We start from the raw sequence: 20,374 nt of genomic DNA on the forward strand, positions 1-20,374 counted from the left end.
ACAGACCTATCATTTTCTTCCCCTGAGTTCTGACAAAAGAAACAATAGAAATCAAAATGAGAATTGTCCACTGTTAAGACTCTGAATTTTATCCTAGTTTATAAGGAGGCATCTATTCTCTTACTTACAGGTCCGAAATTGTATTCCCTGTGAGGATTTGCTCTTTCTGAACAATATGTTAAATAGGTTTCATATAAAAATATTAATATGGCATGCCTCCACGGGTGGTGTTTTTTAAAATTTTGACAGTATTTTTTCTATGTGAGTACTAAAAGTCATCTTAATGGGGGGCAGCATAGAAACAAGTGTAAATGGTTACTATTAATTCTTTCATTAGAGAGTGATTTGAAATATCATTAAATAATATGCAAATTTTAATATTTCAAATCAATGTTTTAATAAATATTACTACACTTAAATAATTATATATTTATATAGTGGTTATCCATCTCCAAGGAGGGTGTAACTTACAATATATTTTATAAAGTACCCTAATTAATATAAACATAAATAAGGCATTCTATACACAATGTATATCTGATTTTCCACATATGTGAATTTCAAGAAGCCAGGAATAGCTTAACAACTCCAACATGAAGTGTAAAATGCCAAGGTGAATAAATATATTTACTGTGAATGGGGACTGACTTTACTTATGTTTATTATGATTTCATTTTTCATAGAAAGTTGAATATTTTGAATCTTTTTAGATAAATCGATAATTTTACCTTGACAGAGAATAGAAATTGAATAAACACTAGGACCTTTAGTTCACCATTGTACTTGGGGGCTTATAGACCAAAGTTACCATGGGCTGAAGAAGGATTACCTTGTGATTGAAATTTGCTATGTGTGAAATTTCCCATGAAGACCATTTGAAGCTTTGAACTTGTCCAAAAGTAGCATACATTTCATATGGTTTGTCCATCTAACACATCTGCCATGAAATTTGTCCATCTTGCTTCTCTACTGTGATTAGAGTGCAATTCAGGCTGTTGGTTCTCATTGAAATGGCTCATTTGGTATCTTTAAGATTATTTAATTAATATCTGCCGGCCTAATAACATTTACTGTAGGGGAGAAAACTTTATCCAGATTCCCATTCTTAAGGAGCACTTAGGTTAGAATCAAGGTGGAAAGGTTTTGCTGGAACAACTTTCCTCCAAAAATTAGACTACTTCCAACCTTATTAAGTTTTGGAAAAGCTATAAAGACCTAGATTTCTTAAAGGATATTTGGGATTTGACATGAACATGTTACTGTAAATACATTATGCAAAGTATGTCACCAGAAAAGATAAATGGGCCTATGGATGTGGTATGTATGAAAATGCACATTGGGTTCACACATATTTGTGACCACTGAGCCAGCAATCTGTGCAAACCTCAGAATAAACAGTTTTGTGAACCCATGTGATATCATACATAAGAGAGATAATTCAACTGAGTTTAATTATACCTTAACTATTTTAATTTTCAATTTATCTGAATTTGGCTTCATACCATAGAAAGACGGAAGCTTCTCTAATAAAACACACTCTGATATTTCTCTTACAGACTGCCTTGAATCCTTCCTCTGTGGACCATTTAAAAGATTTCTTTAATCTCATCCTATTTCCTTCATCACAGAAATAAACTGTGATAACACCAGAGATTGAACTATGTGTGATCAATAGGAAATAGCTCCAAATCCATTAAGCCACTCTCTTTTGACACTTAGGGAATTAAAAATTAAATTAACCTCATTTATAGGGGTAACATCTGAGCTGAAATTGTTACCAAGCCTGAAATTCAAAACAATGGACTCTAAGGCCTGTTTTCCTAGTTATGAATCCTCAGGGTTCTGCAAAACTTGTAGTTGAGGTAGCATCTCAGAGTGCTGGCAAAGCTGGCATTTCAGTAATAATCAGTAATAATCAAATGGCAGTATTATTGGTTTGCTTGTTTGTTTGCTTGCTTGCTTGCTTGTCAAACATGTACAAGATAACAAGTATAGATATGGACAACATATACATGAATTAAGGAAGTAAATACAGATAAATTGGGACAGTAAGACAGGATGGTAGGCACACTGGTGCACTTATGCATAACCCCTTTATGGACCTCTTAAGAATGGGGTGAGGTCCACGGTAGGCAATTTGTGATTGAAGCTGTGAGGGTTCAAGGCTGTAACAATTGAGTCAGGTAGAGCATTCCAGGCATTGACCACAGTGTTACTGAAGTCGTATTTTCTGTAATTGAGTTTGAAGCGGTTTACCTTGAGTTTGTATCGATTGTTTGCCCATGTATTATTGTGGTTGAAGCTGAAGAAGTTGTTGACAGGCAAGATGTTACGCTTAGATCGAACTATTTTTAGATGGAACCGCAAGCAGCGCAGTTCCAGATTGACCAACCCAAAATTTCAAGCCTGGTGGCATAGGCTATTGTGAGTAGAGGAGTGGAATACTCTTCTCGTGAAATACCTCTGAACTTGCTCGATCGTGTTAAAGTTTGATATACAGTGTGTTACAGTGTTCCAAGGTTATTTGCTTCTTTGTCTCTGTTTTCTTCCTTCTTCATATTGTTACAAAAATAATGAGGATGCTGAATGTTACTAAACAAAATAACACCTGTTCTATTTCTTTAATTAATTTGCTAGAAGCTCTGTGAAATACAAAAGGAAAGAGATGCCCAGTCTTTGGATAACAAATCAGGGCATTTGTTGTATAAGTTGACAGATACCATTCATACAAAAACTAGCTGAAAGCAATCCAAATGACACATGCTGACAATGAGTTTGTCAGACTGAAGAAGATACCAGAGTTTTGGTATTTTAAAAAAACACACAACAATTCTATGTTTTAGTTTTATATTACCATTCTGTATCAGCATTTCAATCACCATTTTGTATCGTCTTTCTTCCAGGAAACTTAAGGCAGCATCCATGGCTCTGTTTCATCTTGATGACAGGTGAGTTAAGATGAGAGATAGTAAAAGATGGTAAGTGTCTCAAGGTCACCCAGTAGGCATTTTGTATTTTCCCATTCATCCTCTATCACTCCTAAACATTATATTGATATGATGAAAATAATCTCTCGCTAAAAGATGCAGTGAAGAAATATATATATTGTCCTGATATTGTCCATTATCTTTTCTCATTTCTAATGGCAACTGATATTTGAGAGGGATAATCGATGTAGTGGTATTGTGAAAGATTGTAAGAAGGTTAGGAAAGTGATAGCAAAGTTTTTTTTAAAAAAATAGAATATTAAAGGGATAGAAGATAAATCCTTTGTTAGTTAACTTATAAAGAGCAACTCAGCCCGTATGGCAAGAAACCTGCAAAGAAACCTTTCAAATTTTTCAAAAGAGGTTCTTCCTTAATGAACTCACTACAAATGAAGGTAGGAAATTCTTCTTACAGTTTCCAAAATACTGCTATTTATTCAAAGACTAGCATTAAAGATACCTTGCAGACCTCTGTAGTTCTTGCTTCCTTGATCTTGGGACTTGACAGAAATTATGTTGCCATCTCTTTTATTACATTTAATAAGGAAGGTAATGATCTTACTTCCAAGAAACTTCTAAGAACTATGATTTATTATTAAATAGGGAACTACTGAATGGCATCTAACTAATTGAGGAATTTATTGCAAGTCCTTCCTTTTCTGTTTTAGTAATTCACTGTAGTGATAGATCACTCTGTCTCTCCTTTAAAAATAATATACAGTAAAATATAAATATCTTTCATGTCAGGGCCACAGACACACATCAAGTTGTTGCTTTTTTTGTTAGGTATGGACCTAGTTTAATATTGTTGCCTTCTGGAACATTCTGGAATATTTTTTCCCCAATTTACCTCTTCCCTGTTCATCTCCCATCTAAAATACACGTTAGTTAGCTTTTTAAGCTCAATCAAGTCTATGATAATACAATCCCAATTGTATTTCTATTTCACCAGCATATCTATTATTTTATAGTTATTTGGTTAGGTAAGTACATAAAGTTTGAATGTCTTAATAAAAGAGTTGTACCTTTAACAAGCAAACAAATAAATATAACAGATGCATACTTGAAAAAGAAGCCCATTTAAATTGTATATATACCAGTTAAAGTTTCTGTTGAAGGTACGGAGAAGTGTGACAGCATATATAATGTACAGTATATAGTTTGGTTTTGTCCAATAATTATGAAGGTAAGCTGGGAATGTTTATTTTATATGACTTATAATTTATATATTCATGATTATTGAAATGATTATTTATTCACCTAAAGCTGGTGGAATAATAGCCTTATAAAGAAAAGTTTTAAAAAATTTCATCTGAAAGAATGGTAAAAGTTTGTGTTCTAATTGTAAGCTAGACATGAAAATATGTTCTCAGAATTAGAAAGCGCAAAGAGAGAAATAAAATGAACATGAAGGGTATACCTTGAAATATAGGAAAAAGTGCAAAGGTGTGGTTCATTAGGACTTTTGTAAAAGGAAAATATTCAGTAATGTTATATTCTACTGTAACTAAGGAAAAAATGCAAAGCTCATATTGCTTCTATTGAACAATTTTATGTAGGTGTATAAGAAAATTGCTCTGAATAGATACTATTAATAAATAACATGAAAGTCACTATGACTCTTTGTTTGAAATATTATTTTGACCATGCTTTTATGGTGTTTTATTAATGTATTACTGTTTATTATCATATATACATTTTAGTATTATTGTTATTATCTACTGAATTTATATTAATCCATTAATAAATGACTAAAATACAAAGGGAATATATCTAAATATTCTTCTCCTTTTTATTTGCCCATTTTATGATGGAAATTGGTAGATAAGCTAGAAGCTGTAATTGGGGTCTCCACTGTCTAAAACATTCAATATTTTTATTTTATTTTATTTATTTATTATTTGTCAACAAGTACAAGGAAATAAGTATGAAAACACATGAAAACATGGCACAAATAAATGGATATAAATAAGCAAAGCATAGCCATAAACACATAAAAATATAAATGGGACAGTAGGACAGGGACAGTAGGCACGCTGGTGCACTTAACCACGTCCCCTTAAGGACCTCCTAAGAAATGCGTAAGGTCCATGGTAGACAGTTTAAGGTAAAAGGTATGGGGGTTAGAGGAACTAACAACAGGATCAGGTAGTCTGCTCCACACATTTACTACTCTATTGCTGAAATCTTTTTTCTTGCAATCAAGATTAGAACAGATTACATTTAGTTTGTATCTATTGATAACCCTTGTGTTATTGCAGTTGAAGTAAAAGTAGTCATTAACAGGTAGGATGTTATGGCGGGTTATCTTGTGTACTAAGCTCAGGTTGGAATGTAAATGGTGTAGTTCAAGATTATCCTGGCCTAATATATATTCCTCTTTCGTCTTAGAGATTTGGATTGGGCAGATTTGTCCTTTTTTCTGTCTGCAAATGTCGAGCATTACTAGATCGCATTTGCAGCTCAGAGGTTAAGACCCTGGGCTTACCGGCTGGGAAATCAGCACCCCAGCTTCAAGAGCCAAGGGTCATACGATGGGGTGAGCTCCCGTCCTTGCCCCAGCTTCTACCAACCTAGCAGTTCAAAAGCATGAAAATGCGAGTAGATTATTAGGTACCACTTCAGTGGGAAGGTAACAGTGTTCCATGATGTCATGCTAGCCACATGACAGTGAAAATGTCTTCAGACATTCCATGCTGACTCAATGATCTTGAAATGGAGATGAGCTCTACCCTTATAGTCAGCAATGACTAGCAGAATAAAATCTGCAAAATCTATTTGCAGCTCAAGAAATAATTTAAAATGATTTCAATTACTAACTCTGAATAAGAAGTAAAGTAAAAGCAAACATAAGCAATGACTCCACCACCTATTCTTGGGAAGCAACAAAGGCCAGGAATTGTCAGGTTTAATATCAGTTCCCTGCCCTTCAACCACTAATACATTTATTGAGTAGCAGCAACAGGATGCACTTCAAAAATTGCATTTGCCTATATCCACAAGGATGTAGTTATGCTCTCAATGCTTGGTCAACTACCAGCCAACAGGAAGGTGGACTGATACCTGAGATAAAAGAAGTCTGCAGAGAGACAATTTGTGTGTATCACATATGACTGTAGCTTTGAGTCAACTCATGAAAAACTGAGAACTGAATTTGATGCCTAGAATGATCTGCTGTTTATCTTCTCAGCCACACAAATTCCTTTTATTGTATTTTAGTTCATGTATCATTTTTCCCCACAGGAATGAGTAACATACATTTTAAGCCCTGCCAGACTTGTTCATTGAAAAATGAAATGAAATTTAAAGACTCACCATAGCCACAGGGGGGAGTCACACAAAGTCAAATGGAAATATTTTTTGCAAGAGTTAATAGTACAGTGACTCTCTCATAAATCTGTTATTGCCTGAGTACAGATCGGTTGATGCACTGACTTGGATTTTCTGTTACAGCTTAACCCCTTAATAAGGGTATTACAAAGCCTGCAGAAAGAATGGATGAGATACACAACATTTTGATAAATAAAATCACCTCTTATTATATTTTATTTAATTGCAAAATATAGGGCTAATGATAAATTCCAGTTTAGATTTTACATTTGTAAAATAGAAGCTACTGCCTGTATTAAATTCTTTTTTCTTCTTCTTTCTCCTACCATGAAATTTATGAATGAAATGGGAAAAGTTATAATGAGGAGATCTTCAATTTTGTATGAGTTCTAATAATGAAGAGTTTACAGTTATAAGCTAAGGTCCTATTTGGCTCAGCCGTATGAATATACAAAAATTGGTTGCATGATACTTAAGCAACATAATAATTGCAAAGGAGAAAGTGAGGTCTAAAAAGCAATTTGAAATGATGTCACCTTTTGAAAGAAAAAAAGATGTTCAAAGGGCATCTTAGCCATAATACTCAAAAGACATTTTAGAAGCATTTCTTTTTTATCTCCATGAAAAATTGCCCAGAATCTAAAATGTTATTTTATGCTTTCTTTGTGAGTCCAGATTCATTATTGAAAATATATGTACTCATCTCAGACAATAATTGCAAATTTAATAGACTGGATTATTGAAGATTTCTATTCAACCAGCTTTAGTGAAGATTAATTGACTAGTTCATTCCAGCTGTATCATATCCAGATGTACTTATTAACAATGCAATCACATTAGGTTTTCCAAACTCAGATTGCCCACATGTACATATGTGTGTGTGTAGAATCTCCACATTCAGCTCATGTAAAATTAGGAATGCACGTTGAGAAGAAACTGAGACAAAAAGTATAATGTGATAATGATGAATATGTTTTGTCATGACTCAGTTGAATACTTAATAAATGACAAGATTTAAACAAAATACATAGACACAAACAAGGGCAAAAACGAAAAGAATTGGAAGAGGAAATTAAAGGGAAAGAGTCAGAATTAACATTGAATCCAGGAGATACAAAGATTAGGGAAACAATTGCTATATTAAAATCTCAGTTTGATATGCTGATCTCTGACCAGGTAGCTACTAGTTTATTATATGCTAAACATAATACTTTCTGCAATGCAAATAAACCCGGTAGGTGGTTGGCTTATCAGATTAGAAAAAAAAGGAAAGCTCGAAATGTATCCAAATTGTGTTACAGAGGGAAGGAAGTGTTTCAACAGGAAGAGATTCAAAAGGTATTTCGGGAATTTTTTACAGAGTTGTATAAAGGGGATAAAATTAAGGACGGAGATATAGACAAATACCTAGATAAAGAGAAAATCCCCCTAGTTAGAGAAGAACATAGGCATAAGCTGAATCAACCTATAACCTCTGGGGAAATTTTGCAGGCAATTAAACAATTAAAGTTAGGGAAAGCACCAGGCACAGATGGTTTAACAGCTGTTTATTATAAAAATCTACAGTTAGAAATGGTAGAACCCCTCAGAGAACTATTCAATAAAATTCAATCGGGAGGGAAAGTGCCTCCTTCGTGGAAGACTGCGTTCATATCGTTGATACCCAAAGAAGACCAAGACCTTACTCAACCAAAAAATTACAGACCTATTTCATTACTCAATGTAGATTATAAAATTTTTACTAAAATATTAGCAAATAGGCTAATGGGGGTAATTCAACAACTGATACATACCGATCAAACTGGTTTTATACAGGGCAGACAGATGAAGGACAACGTTAGATTAATTATCAACGCCTTAGAATACCTGGGAAAGAACAATCAAATCCCGGCCGCATTCATATTTTTGGATGCGGAGAAAGCCTTTGATCGAGTTAATTGGCAATTCCTGCTGAAGACATTGCAAAAAATGCAGATAGGAGATGGCTTTTTACGGTCAATTGGTGCAATATATCAGCAGCAAACAGCCCAGATCATCATCAATGGAAGTCTGACAGACTCCTTTCAAATTGAAAAAGGTACAAGACAGGGCTGTCCTCTGTCCCCATTATTGTTTATTATAACTTTGGAAATACTGTTGAATAAGATACGGGGCCTAGGCGGTCTAAAAGGGATTAAAATTAGACAGCAAGAATATAGAGTCCGTGCATTTGCGGATGATCTGGTTATAATATTGGAACAACCGCAGGAAACTAGTAGGGTATTATTGAATACGATCAATCAATATGGTCAAGTCTCGGGATTTAAAATAAATCTAGGAAAAACCAAAATAATAGCTATAAATATGACTATCAAACAGAAGGAAGAACTGGGGGCGATGCTAAGATGTGAGGTAGTTAAAAAAGTTAAATATCTTGGAGTTAATATTTTAATCTCAAATAGGAAATTATACAAGTATAATTATGAATCACTTTGGCATAGTACACAGTTGGAGTTGAAAAGGTGGGAAAAACTGCATTTGTCCTTGCTGGGTAGAATAGCGGCAGTAAAAATGAACATTTTACCAAAATTTTTATTTCTTTTTCAAATGTTACCAATACTTAAAAGAGATGCGAATCTTTTAGAATGGCAGAAGGGTATCAACAAATTTGTGTGGGCAGGAAAGAAGCCGAGGGTAAAGATGAAAATAATGCAAGATGCACGTGAAAGAGGAGGATTGAAATTACCTAACTTAAAATTATACTATGACGCAGTGGCATTATCTGCAATTAGTGATTGGATTCATCTAACTAATGACAGAATTTTGAATATCGAGGGATATGACTTGTTATATGGTTGGCATGCTTACTTGTTATTTAACAAAAAAACGGATAAGAAATTTAAAAATCACATCTTAAGAAATGCTTTATTGCGGGTTTGGAAAAAATATCAACATAAATTAAATGATAAAGTGCCCATGTGGGCAATTCCTAGACATGCAATTGAAAATATGAATGTAGAACAAAAACACGATAGAACCACCTATAGACAACTTCTTATCTCAGAAAGAGGGGTGATGGAACTAAAATCTTTAGAGGTACTTAAAGAAGAGAAGGTAGTTCAAACATGGTTTCAGTATGGTCAATTACAGGCTAGGTGGAAAACAGATGAAAAAATTGGCTTTGTAAAAGTTGAGGATAATTTGTTTAAACAAATAAGAGATCAAAGCTCAATGCATATAAAGAGGATATATAATGTATTAGTACAGATGGATTCTGAAACGGAACTGATTAAGGATTGTATGATAAAATGGGCTCAGAATATCGAGGAACCAATAATGCTTGAAACATGGGAAAGAATCTGGGTAAGAAATGTGAAATTTACACAAGCACAAAACTTGAGAGAAAATTTTTATAAGATGTTTTATAGATGGCACCTAGATCCTAAAAAGCTTGCCTATGTATCCAAATGTTCAACCTAAATGTTGGAGATGTGGTTCTTGTGATGCTACATATTTTCATATATGGTGGACATGTCGTAATGTCAAGGCATTTTGGATAAAAATATGGTGGATCCTGCAAAACATCTTTAAAAGAAGGATAAAATTTACCCCCCAGTTGTTTTTACTGGGTATATGTATTGATTTTACAGCAGCAGAGACTAATTTGGTTCTGTATTTAATAACGGCAGCAAGACTCTTGGTGGCGCAGTATTGGAAGAAGAAAGATTTACCTACAATTCAAGAATGGACTTTGAAAGTTATGAACTTAGCCGAAATGGCCAAAATCTCAGCATATCTCAAAGAACATTCAAACGAGAGATATAAACGAGACTGGAAAAAATGGATTGATTACATAAAAAGTAAATATGGGACTAAGAAACTCCAGATAGCTTATGCTTAGTATCAGTAATAATTTAAATTGTTTAAAATTTGGGTAACAGTAAGAAGCTGAGTTCAATGTAGAGATATTTTAGACTGTGATTGTTCAAAAGTTATACCACGTATGGTCTTTGGGAAGTCGGGGGGAGGGAAGGGAGGTGGGGATTTAGGGGGAGGGGGGAGGGGGGAAATACAATATGTGTTAAATTCCATGATTGTATTTGTATACTGTGGCTTTTCAATGTTAGTGCGAAAATAGAACAAACCGAATATACTGGAAGGTAATAGATATCAAAGGAAAGAGTCGAGTGAAAGAAGGAGGGTGGAGAGGGTGAGAGAGAGGAGGAGGAGAAGGGAGGGAGGGAATGGATTAGAGGGAGTGATAGGGTTAAGGTTAGAAAGAAGGGGAGGGGAAGTAGGCGTAGAGGGGTGTGTGAGAAGGAAGAATGAAAGTTGGAGGGGGTTGAAAGAGGGTGTATGGCGGGCCAAGGTGGTATACTGGGTTTGTATTGTAGAGGGCATTTTCTATGTTATATGCCCTGATTAAGCACAGTGAATATGTGATTGTATAGAATGAAAACATAATAAAATATATATAAAGAAAAAAATAAATGACAAGATTTGAGTTTTCTTATCAAGATTTCTTTGGAAGTTAAAATTTTGGGATGCTGTCCGACTTGATTTCTCTGGATTGTTTCAGCAATATTTTGGGATTTATCTTTTATCTCTTGACAAGTATTGAACACTTGTTTTAAAATCTTGAATTGAATACTAATATTTTAGCTATTTTTCTGAAACTGATTTTGGGTAACTTTTTATGTTATGTTAAGCATCAACTTAACAGGTATAACATTTAAATTTGCTTAGTGCAGAGAAGCAAAATTCTTCTTCATCATCATCATCTTCTCCTCCTCCTCCTCCTCCTCTCTTTCCTCTTTCCCCTTCCTCCCTCCTCCAACTCCCTCCTTCATCCTTCTTTCTTTCCAAATTTTTCCTGACAAACGGAACAAAAAGAAATAAGATTCCATTTTTAAAATGGGTGTGAAAGCAAAAATCACAGGGAAGCTCAAAAGGATCATTAAGGAATCGCGATGTCTTCAGAAACACTTAACAGAAAAAAAGCTAACATTTATTGGACAGTTAAATGTCCCTAAAATATTTTAATAGACTTAATTGTAACCTTTCAGAAAATTAAATCTTAGAATTATGTTTTACTCACCTGAAATAAAGCATGCAGTGACTAAATATAATTCATACTTACACATTCAACCAATTTAATTTCTCTTTCTCTTAATATCAGTGTGCCCTCCCACCTAGCCATGCCCACAGAACTAGCAAAAATTTCTATTTTGCCAGCTGGGAGGCTGGCAAAGAAGCCTCACTTTCCCCACCACTGCAGCTCTCGGAGGAAGAAGGCGGGGATGCTGGCCTGGGACTCACTTTTCTTATGTTGGAGACAGGCCAGTCCCAGCCGCCTGTTTGCTTGCTTGCCCACTGCTTTCCTGCCCAGCTGCCCAGCTGCCCAGGCAGGGCCCCGGCTGCAGCAGGTGGGGAGGGTGTGCCTCCCATTCACTCCACATGCGCCCCCTCCCCATTGGCTGCAATCCATCCCTGTCTGGTCAGGGAAAGCAGTGAGTGAGTAGGTGGGCAGCTGGGACCATCCTGGCCTCCAATGCTTCATCTGGCAAGAACAGTGAGGGCGCAGTGGTGAGGGAGGCTGGCCCTCCCCCAAACCAGCTCTTGGAGGAAAGAGGAAGGGATGCCAGCCTGGGGCTCGCTTTCCTTACCACTCAGTGCTGCTGCTCCTGCTGGATGGAGCATTGCAAACCAAGTTGGTCTCATCTGCCCTCCTGCTCATTCACTGCTTTACAGGCCAGCTGCCTATTTGACCAGGAGGGGCCTGGGTTGCAGCTGGCAGAGGGGGGGGGGCTAGGCTAGCATGAATGCTGCTTACCTGTATGTAGGCAAGAGGAGGCAGTTCTGTGGCAAAGGCAAGGCAGGGTGAGCATCCAAGGGGGCTGGTTCAGGGGCGTGCCCAGCCATCACTACTGGTTCAGCAACCCAGGCCCAATTTCCACTACCGGTTCGTCCAGACCAGTCCAAACCGAGAGCAACTCACCTCTGAAGTAATGTTGGGAGGGAGGGAGGGAGAATGATCTGTAGACAGAAACTTTGGTCCTGATTTAGTTCTTGTAAAACACAGTTTAAATCCAACCCAGCAATATTGCAATATATAGGCAACTAAAGAGTTTCTTGTTTGATTCCCTCCCCCCCCCCCATTAGTGTCATTTCAGATATCTTTTTCTAAAATAATAAAGTTCTTGATTTTATTGTTGTTCTTGGGTTGGATCTTTCAGTAATAGAGTTTCTAAACAGTTAACTGTTTAACTTAACAAGTGATCGCTATTCAGAAGATACACTCATTGGGGATAGTAGTAGCTCTTGTGATTGCAGCCTACTTTCATAATTCAAATATTCTGAAAATGATGTTCGAATTCTCTCATATTACGCAGACTGTGGCATTCAGGGATGCATTTTTTGTTCTTTCAGTTTGTTCTCATGCCATCTATGCAAACACATCTGCTTAATATTCTTTGGCTGCCAGTGTGCAACTAACATAATTTTGTATCTAGTTAACAGTATAGCAATTACCATATTATAATCGTACTATAGTTTTCTGGTATTTTAAATCTTGGAACATGTAACTCTTCTGTTCTTTACAATAATTTTAATTTTTAAATTGCCATCTATTTTAAAAATATGATTATTTTTAAGGAAAATTGTATTTTTTTATACGTAGCAACTATGATTCTTTATTATTTAAAATAATTTTGTACTACACTGAGCGTTATGGTAATGATTTCTGTAGATGCAAAACTCTTTTTTTCTATTTTCAATAATTTACCCTGAGGATTCAATAAAACACTTATAAAAGGTTTGAACAAAATCATTTGTTATTTTTGCTAGTTTCTTTACATGCCCCCTCTTACATTATTTACATGTTTCCTTTATGGAACATTTATGAATACAAATATAGCATGAAACATTAAATTAATTATCATAATGCTACATGTGTGTATGCCCATTTCATTCACAGGAGGAACTAAGGAAATAAACAATATAGAAAGATGTATTTTTTTAATACTAAACAAAAGAACAAAGATTTGTATATTAAGAGCCAGAGCATGGAGGGTGGGAGGGTGGGAGGGAGAGATAGAATTTTATGAATATCCAAATCTTTACACATTGTCAGTAAATGAGGCTGAATTGTTTTCATAGCATCAATTAAACAGTAAACCTTTGGCATAATTCCTGAATGATTTTGAGTTAGATAAATACAGAGTTTTTATTTATTTATTTATTTATTTATTTATTTATTTATTTATTTATTATTTTATTTTGTCAAGTATGAATTAGATAACAGATATAAGTATAGACATGATTATGAATATATGAAATGAATATGAATACAAGAGAATATTAGGACAGGGACGGTAGGCACGCTGGTGCACTTATGCATGCCCCTTAAAAACCTTTTAGGAATGGGATGTCGACAGTAGACAGTCTAAGGTTAAAGTTTTGGGTGTTTGGGAAAGAAACCACAGTGTCAGGTAATGCATTCCAGGCATTGACCACTCTGTTACTTAAGTTGTATTTTCTGCAATCAAGTTTGGAGCAGTTTACCATAAGTTTGTATCTATTGTGAGCTTCTGCGTTGTTGTGGTTGAATCTGGAGTATTCATTGACAGGTAGGACATTGTAGCAGATAGTTTTATGTACTATGCTTAGTTCAGATCGAAGACAGCGAAGTTCTAAATTGTCTAAGCCCAAAATTTCAAGTTTGGTGCAGGGGTGGGTTTCAAGTTTTTTTTATTACCTATTCTGTGGCTGTGGCCTATTTTGTGGACATGGCTTGGCTGTCATATTACTGGGTGGGCATGGCCAACTTGATGTTACTCACCAGGAGATGTCATGGATTGGGTAAAATGTGGGTGAAGCTCAGTTAACAAGCTCTTAGATCTTGCTTAGCAATCAAAATTTTGGGCTCAACTGCAGTCATAAGTCAAGGACTATCTCTTTCTTCCTCTGCATGGCAGCCTTGTCCTAGTAAACTCCTTCTCCTTTCTAGCAATTTTCCTCTCTGTTAGATGCACCAAAATAATCCAGACAATGTAAGATTTCCTGCAGCAGCAGGGGGGAGGACTAGATGACCTCTGAGTAGTCTTCTAGCCCTAAATTGCTGTGCTGGTTCTTTCTTTCTTTCTTTCTTTCTTTCTTTCTTTCTTTCTTTCTTTCTTTCTTTCTTTCTTTCTTTCTTTCTTTCTTTCTTTTTTCCCTTCCCTCTGTGGGAAGCAACCAAACACCCCCTCCAATAAAATATTACTCCCAGAAAGGCTCATTCTACATTCCTGCCCGATAGAGATAATGAGCCTATAGAAAGTTTGGCTCCATTCACAAGCAGGGAATCATCCAAACCCTTTTAGAAACACAGAGCCCCTATTGCACAAACCCCAAAACTTCAAAAACATAGAACCATATAAGAATCCTACCTTTTATCCAGTTTGTTGTTTAGCTGACCCAGAAACAAAGTGCTGAATGTCATTTTGTAAACCTCCTTCTGAGCAGCTTTTCAATTTAAAGCAAGTTTCAATTTAAAGTTTGCAGCATTAAGACTTGTGGACTTCAACTCCCAGAATTCCATAGCCAGGCATGGTCAGTTCCGATTTAAAGTGACAGCATTTGTTTTTCTCCTTTGCTTAATCTCCTGGCTGCAAAGTAAGTTCTTTCTCTTTCTTTCTTTCTTTCTTTCTTTCTTTCTTTCTTTCTTTCTTTCTTTCTTTCTTTCTTTCTTTCTCCCTTCCCTTCCCTTCCTTCCTTCCTCCCTCCCTTCCTCCCTCCCTCCCTCCCTCCCCCTCTCTGTTTTTATTATTTTTAAAGCTTTTTTCCCCTTGCCTGAACCGGCAGGGGAAAAAAACTTTTAAAAAAAGCTTCTGATGAAGTCCAGGGGCATGGCCAAGCCACCATTACTACCAGTCCTATCCAGTACACCAGATTTTTACTACCTCTTCTGGTGTACTGTACTGTATCGGGAGGAACCCACCTCTGGTTTGGTGGCATAAAATATTCTGTTGAGAGCAGAGGAGTGGAGGATTCTTCTTGTGAAATATCTCTGGACTCATTCGATTGTATTTATGTCTGATATGCAGTGTGGGTTCCAGATGAGCTGTATTCAAGAACTGGTCTAGCAAAAATTTTGTATGCCCTAGTTTGCATTTCAATATTACCAGAAAAAAAGCTATGCAAGATTAGGTTAACAACTCTTAATGCTTTTTTGGCAATGCTGTTACAGTGAGTTTTTCCTTCCTTCCTTCCTTCCTTCCTTCCTTCCTTCCTTCCTTCCTTCCTTCCTTCCTTCCTCCCGCCCTCCCTCCCATCCATTCATCCTTTTTAAGTCTTTAATAGAAATAGACCCAGGATTTCATGGGTTGTTAATTCTCCTTCCATTGTTTTCAATAATTATGTTCTACTGTATGTATATGTGAAAGCCTGTTTTGTATAGTGAAGGAATCATGATAGGAAATTAGAATTCAAGTACCAGCTTAGGCACAAGGTCAGATGAGTAACCTTGAGCCCATCATTCTGTCTCTCAGCCCTAGCAACTACTACTGAACTAATGGCAACTACTGCTGAAATCTTGCCAAGAAAACAGCAACTAATGCAGGTAGCCACCAGGAATCAAAAATGACTTGATATTCAGAACAAACATATACAGACACACAGAAATTATATATATGCTAAATCCATCTCAATAAATCTGCATATAATTTTATCCCATGGTGAACTGTTCAATAGTTCCCATTGCAAATATGAACTGAACCAATTTCAATAGGATTTTGGCAATTCCTTGAAAAAACTTGAATTTCAAAGAAAATGATTATATTTGACTTTATCAAGATTAACTTAATTTGACTTTATAAAGATTAACTTAATAAGATACATTTAAGTAAAACATAGTCAAAACATTATCATTACAGAAGTTTTGTATTGTTTTAAATAGTCATGTCTTGTGTACAATGAAAAAGTTTGAAAACGTTTGACGTTGAAAAAAATAGAAAATTTGCATTTTATTATTTATAATTTTTCTGCAACTAGCTCTATCATTTTTAAACATTGCTATAATTTCCAGAGCATCAAAGAGATGATGATTTGGGGGAACCATTTGTTATGATGCTATGCTTTTTGAGTGATAGGCATCAGTTGTTTCCTTTTGGAAAGCAAAATATCTTAGACCAGCCTTGAATATTCACTTCCTTGGAATCCTCATCATTTTATCCTTATGGACAGTCATGCTGAATTATACAAATTAGCTCCTTTATGCAACTAACTTAAACAAAGCAATGAAGTTATTTACTAAACAAAAATGCATTTAGTAACCTCTATACCAGAGGTGTCAAACTCAAGGCCAAGATCTGGCCCATGGGGTGCTTATAACTAGCCCATGGGGCTGCCCTGGAAACAGCAATGGACCAATCCGTGGTGCCTCTGTCAGTAAAAACAGAGCTCGGGAGTTACCCTCCCAAGTTCTGTTTTTGCTGGCAAAGGGTTGCAGGAGGCCGTCGTAGCCAAAATGAAACTTTGGAGCTTGTGTTCGCTGGCAGAGCACTCAGACCATCACAGGCAGCCCCAACATGAGTGACTTGAGCTGGCCACACCCACCCAGGCCCTCGAGGTCAAACACAACCCTGATGCGGCCCTCAATGAAATTGAGTTTGACATCCCTGGTTTATACTAAATTAAATAAAAGGGCAGTTTGGTGGCATGTTTGGTTTTGATACATCTAAGGAAAAAAGTTTTATTTGGTTGTCTTTAGAACACTGAGAAATCAGAGTGTTTAAATATAAATAAAATGTGTAGATTTTTTAAACTGTAGGTCAAAATTAGCATATCAAGTAACTTGAGATAGAGAAATTCATAAGATGATATTTTGATAATAGGTACAGGCACATATTTGGAGACTTATAAAAGATTAGTAAAAGGAGGTACAATTATGAAATAGTTTCTATTCAATATCCTTTTTTTTCTTGAGAATTCTACAATAAGGTTTTCCTTCACACATAAAATGTCATTGAAATACATGCTAAATACCATTTGGATTGAAACTATCTTCTAACATGGATATATAAAATGCACAATATCTGAACCTAGCATATCTGTACAGGCATACTGGTGCCTGCTGGGAGCACCAGGTACCATTCCGGTACAGTGCTCTGGGGTGCCCACCCATCCGCCCATGCTCCTTACTGGTATTTGAATTTTTCGGGGCTTCTGCGCATGCACATGGAGCGTACAGCGCCTGCACAATGCTCCACCAAGCAGCTGGAGCATTGCGGCGGCGTTGTGGAGGCATTGCGGAGCATCGTGGGTGATAAGTACGCATGCACGTGCTGCACACATTCATGTGGTGAACGCCCAGCCCCATTGCACCATACTGGTTGCAACGGGATCCAGAACCTACCACTGATCTGAACTGAAGGTAGATTGCCTCCAAATATTCACTTCAGGAAACTGATTAAAAAAACCTTTGTGAGATGGCTTTGGGCTGATCACTATAAGAAACATATGTGCAAGTGTGAGAAAGATTACACACACATACACACACACACACAAACACACAAAAATAAATATATTAAATTGTACAAAAGTCGTCACTTTTAAATGGAAAAAGGTAATGTATGGCCCTATTTTTTTAAAAAAGTTTGATAAATGTGTTTTCATTATTGTATATGTAATAAATTATAACAAATTTTATAGCATACATATTGAATAGTCCTAACAGTTAACCACAGGAGGCCCACTTTGTAGTGAATCCAAGACAGACAAGTAGCAGAAACAAACAAATGATAGGTTTTCTTTTTGTTAAAGAGTAACAGAATAAATCTTAATTTCTTTATTTTTCTCCTAGTGACCCTTTGTAAACAAATTCCAGCACAAAAGCAGATGTAGATAGAAGGGTGACATTCTCCCAAACACTCTAAAAGGGTTTACACAAGTGATCAGACTTATTGGATAGCTACTCAGAATGGTGTCAGAGAACACATTATATATCTCTAGTTCTTATTAGCTCTGTGTGTAACTAGAAAGAAAATATTAATTATGCTTGAAGCATAGTAATGAAGTACTAGAAACTCAATGAAACCACCATCACATTTCTTAAAGCAATGCAAAAGTATCTGATTGAATACTTCAGATATAAAGTTATGAAGCAATTTGACTCAAGAAGCAACATAACTGAATTGCCTTTGAATAAAATCACAGAGACCTTTTAATTGTATTGTCAATTGTCAATATTGTCAAACTGAATGAGAGCACTTTCTTAATAACTGGAAATATCGTATTTGCTTTTTCCAAAGCTTTTGCAATTATTGCACTTTTTAATTGAACAATCCAATATACCTGGTTTCTGATAAGACTCAAATCAGTGCAGTCCTTACTAGTACATGAATTGAATTTATCCCCCCTATCCAACTTTCCTTTATACTGAAAATCATGAGAGGTTTTGATGTTTCTTCACTAATGGACTTGATTAATTTGACATCTTCAGTAAATTGTAGACTGTTCCTTGTTCATGTATGTCTCCAGCTAGTTATGAAAAATGAAATAGCAGAGTTTCCAATTCTGATTCTGATTCACCAAGTTAAGGAACTTTAATTATATTTATAATTTACTTCCTAATTTAAATCAATGACTTCTTAATAAACTACTATAACTGCTATATTTACTGAAAACTATTTGGTAAGAATTTGAATAAATAATTGGAAGTCCAAATCTATAATATCTTCTGTACATTTCTATAGTTACGTTTGTTCAAAAAAATTATCATAGAATTCCAAGGTTAATGAAATTAGTATTTCCTTTGGGAAAAATTGCTTTTTTTTCCAGCAATAATTTGTCTGGAATTTATATTAAGACAAATTGATCTTTATGTATTCTTGGATTCCTTGTGGTGGTTTTTAATAGCATTTGTTATGTTGAAATTCAACAATATGGAGCCAAAATCCTGGCTACATATTTTTTTCTAGATAGTACTGTACATTCTAGATTTTCAACTATTTTATCCACCTTTGATATGTCAATTTTTAATTTATCACATTCCGGCATAGATACTATTTGTATATTTGAATTGCTGGATTTCTGATGTTTCTGATGTTGAAATAGTTCTTCTTTAGCAGTCTTGGTTTCAGGAACTACTGCTTTCATAAGGCATCTCTCCATCTCTCTCTCTCTCTCTCTCTCTCTCTCTCCCTCCCTCCCTCCCTGTCTCTGTCTCTGTCTCTGTCTGTCTCTGTCTGTCTCTGTCTGTCTCTGTCTGTCTCTGTCTCTGTCTCTGTCTGTCTCTGTCTCTCTCTCTCTCTCTCTCTCTCTTTCTGTTTCCCCATTATTAGCTCAGATTCATGTTGCCAAGATATATACTCAAAATCACAAGATAGGACACACATAAACCAAGTATAACCTGTAATTGTTCTGGAATTGATTCAAAGGAACAAAGAGTGTACCAATTATCTACATAGTTGTTTCATCTTAGAAAGGAATCAGCATAAAATTAGCTTGATCCAAATTAAATTAAATAGGAATACATGTATTGATTTCAGTATGTTTTGGATACTGGGTACTTTGCTTTCTCTTAGTAGCACGGTCTTTCATCAGTATCAAAATCTCACACTTGTGTAATGTTTTCTATACTACATACATCTAGTTTAAGATGACCAGATTTTCAGATTGTTAAAGAGGGACACCATTGACCAGGGGGCGGGGGCTTGATTAAAAATTTTATATTTTGTCAAAAGGTCACATAAGGCGATTACAATAATTCGATCAGTGTTCCATCGCTCAGGCTGGGGGGTCAAACTTTATACCCCTCAGAGAGGGTTCGCAACTTGGGAGTCCTCCTGGACCCACAGCTGACTTTTCACCACCATTTGACGGCTGTGACCAGGGGGGCATTTGCCCAGGTTCGCCTGGTGCGCCAGTTGCGACCCTACCTGAACCGGGAGGCCCTCACAACAGTCACTCGGGCCCTTGTGACCTCTAGGCTGGAATACTGCAATGTGCTCTACATGGGGCTGCCCTTGAAGAGCATCCGGCGACTTCAGCTAGTCCAGAACGCAGCCGCGCGAGCGATTGTGGGTGCACCTCGGTTC

General features: G+C 36.1%; 1 protein-coding gene across 11 annotated transcripts in view; it reads left to right on the plus strand.

Annotated features, from left to right (window-relative positions):
• Window positions 1–20,374, plus strand: part of MGAT4C (MGAT4 family member C) — a 370,725-nt gene that overhangs the window by 296,524 nt on the left and 53,827 nt on the right. For 5 of the 11 annotated variants that reach the window (XM_087723381.1, XM_087723384.1, XM_087723383.1 and 2 more), the window contains one exon: window positions 2,904–2,948. The exons of 2 other annotated variants lie outside the window; for them this stretch is intronic. Coding sequence is in view for 4 of the 9 variants with exons in the window: in XM_087723374.1 (XP_087579500.1) it covers window positions 2,976–2,978 (3 nt within the window). In the remaining 5 variants the exon portion in view is untranslated. Of the gene's footprint in view, window positions 1–2,903; window positions 2,979–20,374 lie in introns of all 11 variants that reach the window. 4 more of the 11 variants (XM_087723374.1, XM_087723376.1, XM_087723380.1 and 1 more) reach the window with 1 other exon arrangement.

Source organism: Thamnophis sirtalis, unplaced genomic scaffold (assembly GCF_051295495.1).
Source record: "Thamnophis sirtalis isolate CommonGarterSnake01/CBP01778 unplaced genomic scaffold, rThaSir2_p1.2 scaffold_9, whole genome shotgun sequence".
Taxonomy (NCBI): domain Eukaryota; kingdom Metazoa; phylum Chordata; class Lepidosauria; order Squamata; family Natricidae; genus Thamnophis; species Thamnophis sirtalis.